The sequence below is a fragment of the Lolium perenne genome, chromosome 4 (assembly GCF_019359855.2).
Source record: "Lolium perenne isolate Kyuss_39 chromosome 4, Kyuss_2.0, whole genome shotgun sequence".
NCBI classification, from domain to species: domain Eukaryota; kingdom Viridiplantae; phylum Streptophyta; class Magnoliopsida; order Poales; family Poaceae; genus Lolium; species Lolium perenne.
The window spans coordinates 195734484-195741086 of NC_067247.2; the positions used below are offsets into that span (position 1 = coordinate 195734484).

Genomic DNA, 6603 nt, shown 5'->3' on the forward strand with positions numbered 1-6603 from the left:
TGGAAAACCAAATCCTGTCGATTTTCCCTCCAATTTGCTTGCATATCCCCATTCCCTCCAATTTGCTTGCATATCCCCATTCTCTCCCGCCGAAATCCCCCAATCTCCTCGTCTTCCAGCTCCAGTTTCTGGCGGCGTCTTCTCGTCCACCACCACTCTCCTCCTCGTCTTCTCGTCCACCACAATGCCGCCGAAGGCGCCGGCGAGGAAGATGCGGGCGAAGAAGACGAAGCCGCCGGGCATGTCGAACGCCGAGTGGGCGGCGGACGAGAAACGGCGCGAGGTGGAAACAAGCGCCAGGGCGGAGAGGGTGAAAAGAGCCGCCGCCAAGAGGTCGGCGGAGGCGGCCCAGGACGAACAAGCGAGCCTGATCAGCATGGCCTATAGCGGCGGCATGTTCCCCGGCCAATGGCCGACGCAAGGTACAACAAGTCCGTCTTCATTCTCGCCTTCGCTGTACTCGCCGTCGCCGACTGCCGTGTTCCAAGAGGGCGCCTACGTCCAACCGTCCAAGCCCATACCGTCGCCGCCCGAGCTTGACGTCGGCGGCGGCGGCCTGTTCGAGGGCACCTCGCCGGCCCTGCGACGAGGGCCGCTCACGTTCGGTGCGATGGCGGCGCCGAACGAAGAGGAGATCCACGAGATGATCACCTCCGGCTCCACCGCCGCCGCTGCGAGCCCGGGGTTCTTCATGACCGCCGCCGCCGCGTGCCCGGGGTTCTTCACGCAAGAGGAGACGAGGGCGACGGCAGCTGTGGCGGCGCGCAACGAGCATCGGGAGGATGTTGCCGACGGAAGCCAAGCCGTCGAAGAAGAAGGCGAGGAAGAAGAAGAGCCAACTGAAGCCGCCGCCAACCTGTCGAAGGGGAAGAAGAAGAGGAAGAAGGACTCGCCGCCTGCCGAACCGCGTATCAAATGGACGCCGAAGGAAGAGGAGTGCCTCGCCGAAGCTTGGATGACCGTGTCCACGAACGGCATAATCGGGGCCAATCAGTCGTTCGACACATACTGGTTTCGAGTGAGGCAGGCGTACGAGGAACGCAAGCTCGTCGATCCCTACTTCAACAAGACGAACATGAACGTGTACCGGGGAGACAAGGCAATGGCCACCCATTGGGGGATCATGCAGACGGCGTGCAGCAAATGGCACGGCGTACAGGAGGAGATCGACAAACGGCCGATCAGCGGCCACGACTTGGAGCAAAGGGTATGCTCCGCCGGCCCTACACCACCGAGGTACATCGTCGTTAGCTGACCCGTATCGCCGTGCTCTTTTTTCCCCAGCTGCGCCGAGCTTTGGACATGTACACGGACGACACCGGCCTGCAGTTCAAGTTCCTCAACGTCTACGCCCGCCTCGAGAAGTGCGAGAAGTGGAAGGAAGTTCGCACGTCCCTCTCGAAAAGCAAGACCGAGCAGTACAACCCCGACGCTCCGCCGGCTTGCGCGGCGGAAGGGCGCCCTGAGCTCGGCCAGAAGAAGCAGAAAGAGCTCAAACGGACGGACAATCCCGCCGACAGGATGCAGGCGTCGATCGACAAGTGCTGGGCCGACTTGAGATCGCACGCCGACGGGAGGAACGACAAGTTCGACGGCAGGTGGCGGGAGATGCTCGCCAACCAAGGCGCCCGGATCGCCTGTCGAAGACGACGGTGGCGGCGAAGAAGAGGAACACAGACTTGGCGTTCCTCATGGGCGGCGGCGACATGGAACTGATGGACGAGGAGACGAGGAATTGGTACCAGGGCCACCGCAACGACATCCTCCGAGCCACTACGTCGTCTCCGCCGGCTCCTACCTCGTCTACCTCACCATCTACCTCGTCGACTGCGGCTGCTTCGACGTCCACTGCCGCTGCTTCATCGTCGCCCGCCGCAGCCGCTTCGGCCACGGCGTGTGAGGAAACTGGTCCGTCGGACACCGCCGTGCCGGCCGGGACTGCCGACGAGCCTGTCTCCGTGTAATTTCCCTCCGATCGCCGATCTGTGGCTGATCCTTTTGCTCCTTTTGCCGATCAACTGGCCGTACTTGTAGCGTGGGATGGCGATTTGTTTGAATTTAAACTCTATCCGCCGAACTCCGGGTGGACGACTGGAAATATGGTACTCCCCACGCCTTAATTTCGTCCAATCCGGCGGTAGTTTCGTTCGGATTTGGGCGTGGGGAGCGCCAACGAGTGGGGATGCTCTAACACCGGAGCACGGTGGAGTTCCCGGTGGAGTTATAGACGAGCAGCAGACGGAAGAAGGTGTTGCTGCGAGGTGGGCGGAGGTCCTGGCCGGTGAACAACGCGCAGCCGTAGTCCTGTATAGTGCCTCCAGCTATTGAGATCAGGGGCGGCACAAGGACGATGCTGTTGTCACGCAGCATCGGGTTGCAGACGACGAGCCGGAGGCCGTCGGCGGCGGCGCGGCCCTCGCGCTGGAGCTCCAGAACGAGGCGGCCGTTCCGGGACGCGACGGGGCGAGAGTGGTGCAAGATCCCACCGCCGTCGCCTAGCCCTGCCACGCCGAGAAGCCGCTGCTGGCCGACGCCGAGGAAGCGAGCGGCGGAGGCCATGGGCACGAAGCACGGCAGCAGCGGCGACGCTGCTGCAGGCAGCTCCGTCTCCCGGTGGAAGAGGCCGACGGCGAGGTCCGGCAAGAAGCGGCCGACGGGCGGCATGGAGCCGGAGACAATGGCGGCGCTCGTGGCCACGACGCGCCCCCAGCGCCGGCACGTGGCGGCGCAGCGGACGAGGTCCGCCGCGTCCGATAGCCCGGCGAAGATGCGGGCGAGCGCGTCGTCGGAGAGAGGCTCTGTCGAGCCGCCGCCGACTTTTCGGCGCTGACGATCTTTCTTGATCCTGCAGTCCTTCGCCTTCCCGCAGTACGGCTCGGCGGCGGACCGACGGAGGCTGCATCGTCGTGTGCGCGGCGGAGGCATCTCGATCGTCTCGGTGGTGTTCTGCTGATGCGCCGATTGATTATTTCTGGAGGGATTTTATCGATCAAAAAACCTGAGATACGGAGGATTTGCATAACAAGATTTCGTACACACGTAACAAACTAAAACCAACTTTGTTAGTTATGGATAATATATGCGGTGCTTGTTGGTTCTAAACTTCTAATAAAACCAAAATTCCAAGCTAACTATTAGAGCTTTTTGTACAAACAAACATGTTTGTTCTCCTATAATGATATGCCTAATTGGCAGGGATGTAAACGGATCCGATCGGATCGGATTTCGCTCGTAACATATCTTTTATCATGTACTTTTTACGGATTTGGATCGGAGCGAACATTAATCGGTTTAGGATTCGAATGCGGATATTTTGGACTGCGGATTTGAATCGGAAATGGAATGGGCTAGGACCGGAAATAAAAATAGTCGGATCGGTAGATTGTTATAGGTCTTGCAAATCTTTGAGAGAGATTTAAACTTTTATTCTTGTGTAGTTAAAAAAGAGACACAATGCGAAATCCTCAAGCATTGATAAAAACTTTTAGCTAAACAAGCTCGCCAAATTAATATGGTATATCAATAACTAATAACCTTCCAAGATTGGCCTTAACTTTTAAGTAAAAAATCGGATTATTCGGTTTAAAACATTCGGATTATCCTAATTAAATTTTGGATAATCTATAACCGTCTGTCATTTGCTATACTATATCCTACACCGTATTCGGAGCATCACTTCGGAATCGAGTATCTTTATTCTCCAGATTTTTTAAAATCAGACATGGATACCTTAAAACGGATTCAGTGCCAGTTTCGGTACGAAATTTTTTTATCTGTTTTCACCCCTACTAATTGGTGAGTCTCGCTAACGAGGCCCCATCCTCGACTCAGTGCAACCATCACCTCCACCCACTACTATGGCCTGCTACATCACGGACTTAGGGTGTTGCGCCATCCAGTGCCGCCGGCGAGCACCTCATAGGAATGAAGGCCGGGAGCGAGCGCGTCGACATTGTGGAGGGGGACGAACGCGCCATGGAAGGGTGGCCCCGAACTTTCCCACGGGACGTCCTCGATGAGGATGCCTTCTTCGCCTAGAAGAGGGTTGCGCGTGCGGAGAGGAAGGCGAGGAAGATGGAGGTGCGCTGGCTCAAGGCTTCATCGATGCGCAGAGGACGGGGCCCTGGACGATAAGCGACGACGACGACTGTTGGCTGGACGAGTTCCTAACCACACCTGCGGCCTCATCGGGCTCCGAAGATGGCAACTTCTAGATCGCCGACGCAAGTAGTTTTTCGCATTTGTAAAATAAATGTCTTTTTATTTTATTTTAGCTACCCTATTGATCTTGTTTCTATCAAATGTTCTACCAAAACTGTCCGCTATTTTCTAGTGCCTGTTAAAGCGTACTCGCTCGATTGTCCGTGCTGTACTTTAGCGCTTCCGGTGAGGGCGGTGGCGCTTCAACGCGCTAAATCCGACTGAAGCGCAATGTAAATGTGATATAACGCGCCGCGGTTTGCAGCGAGTACTGGAGTTGCTCTTATACATCCGGAGATGACAAAAAACTATAGTGCTTGTGTTGATTAGCATGACATAATCGTCATTGATCTTTCTTAGCATATCTGAAAGAGCAAAGTCTTCCCTTTTGTGTGTTTGATAACAACACTAGAATATAACTTTACTGTGTGTATAGTTGCTGAAATATATTTAGGTACACGGTGTCCTCGTGACCCACTCAAGATGGGAAGACCAAGATCATAGCTGGGCATAGTTGATAGGCTTTTCGGTTGTTGTGTGTGTGCCACGAGGCAATAGTTGGAGAGGTTGTGAAAAGCTATGGAAAAACATGCTTTCTTTGTATGACCGGTAGTACCAGTGATGAGAGCGGTAGTACCGCTACCGCCTTCAGCACCAGGTACACGTCAGCTGGAACTGTTATGATGGCACTATCGGTTCCTCGCGGAACTGGTATTACCGGTAGCAGTACTGTTGGTGATACCGCTCTTAGTGGCCGAAGCTACTGGATTCTGAGCGGTACCTAAGCGGTACCACGATCGGAACCACCACTTGAGTCACTCTTTGAGTGAATCGCGGTACCGGTACCACGATCGGAACCACCGCTTGAGTCACTCTTTTAGTGAATCGCGGTAGTACCGATCACAGAACCGGTCTGGTACCGTTCTGAAGAATCCCACATGCGGCACTACCGGTGGTAGTACCGTTTCGGTACCGCCTTGGATCCAGTATCCAAATTACCATGAACGGGTACCTCAAGCAGTACCGTGACCGGTAGTACCGGCCATGCGGGATGAGCCTCAGTTTGAGTATCAATGGTCACATGGGAGTGGTAGTACCGCTCACCCGAGCGGTAGTACCGGTCATGCGTGAACTGTGGAACGGCTGGATTTTGAACACCCCTATATAAAGGGGGTCTTCTTCCCCAGCTCTATAACATCCCAAATTTTCAAATTTCCAAACATCATGCACTGCATTCATAAGCACCGTGTCACAATTTCGGGAAAATACAAAATTTATTTCAAACCCCAAACCCTAAAATGGCACTTATAGCCATATAGGCATGTATGCCAACTTTGGTTTTATAAAGTTTTATTTTTTGATTAAAAGTGGTTCCAAAATAAAGTCCTTTTATAAGGAATCCGCATATATTTTATTTACATTTTTCTGATTTGTTTTGGTGCCCCAAATGCTTCTCAAACAAAAGAAAACAGAAAAAGGAATAAGGGGGGGGGGGGGGGGACGGCCCAACTAGGCCGACCAAGCGGACCGCCAGCCCAGCCGGGGAGAAACCAGCCCGCTGATGCGTGTGGTTGGCACGTCCGTTGGGAACCCCAAGAGGAAGGTGTGATGCGCACAGCGGCAAGTTTCCCTCAGTAAGAAACCAAGGTTTAATCGGACCAGTAGGAGTCAAGAAGCACGTTGAAGGTTGATGGCGGCGAGATGTAGTGCGGCGCAACACCAGTGATTCCGGCGCCAACGTGGAACCTGCACAACACAACCAAAGTACTTTGCCCCAACGAAACAGTGAGGTTGTCAATCTCACCGGCTTGCTGTAACAAAGAGTTAACCGTATTGTGTGGAAGATGATTGTTTGCAGAAAACAGTAGAACAAGTATTGCAGTAGATTGTATTTCAGTAAAGAGAATTGGACCGGGGTCCACAGTTCACTAGAGGTGTCTCTCCCATAAGACGAACAGCATGTTGGGTGAACAAATTACAGTTGGGCAATTGACAAATAAAGAGAGCATGACCATGCACATACATATCATGATGAGTATAGTGAGATTTAATTGGGCATTACGACAAAGTACATAGACCGTCATCCAACTGCATCTATGCCTAAAAAGTCCACCTTCAGGTTATCATCCGAACCCCCTCCAGTATTAAGTTGCAAACAACGGACAATTGCATTAAGTATGGTGCGTAATGTAACTAGTGACTACATCCTTGAACATAGCACTAATGTTTTATCCCTAGTGGCAACAGCACAACACAACCTTAGAACTTTTCACATCTTGTCCCGGTGTCAATGCGTGCATGAACCCACTATCGAGCATAAGTACTCCCTCTTGGAGTTAATAGCAAAAACTTGGCCAGAGTATCTACTAGTAACGGAGAGCATGCAAGATCATAAACAACACA

The 6603-nt window shown here is 53.4% G+C and overlaps 1 protein-coding gene across 1 annotated transcript; it reads left to right on the plus strand.

Moving 5' to 3' along the window:
- The first annotated feature begins 376 nt into the window (after positions 1-376).
- LOC139839246 (uncharacterized) lies at positions 377-2056 on the plus strand. Its single transcript, XM_071829298.1, has 3 exons — positions 377-1207; positions 1285-1652; positions 2035-2056. The coding sequence occupies exons 1-3, from the start codon at positions 377-379 to the stop codon at positions 2054-2056; spliced, it is 1221 nt and encodes a 406-aa protein (XP_071685399.1).
- The last annotated feature ends 4547 nt before the right edge of the window (positions 2057-6603 follow it).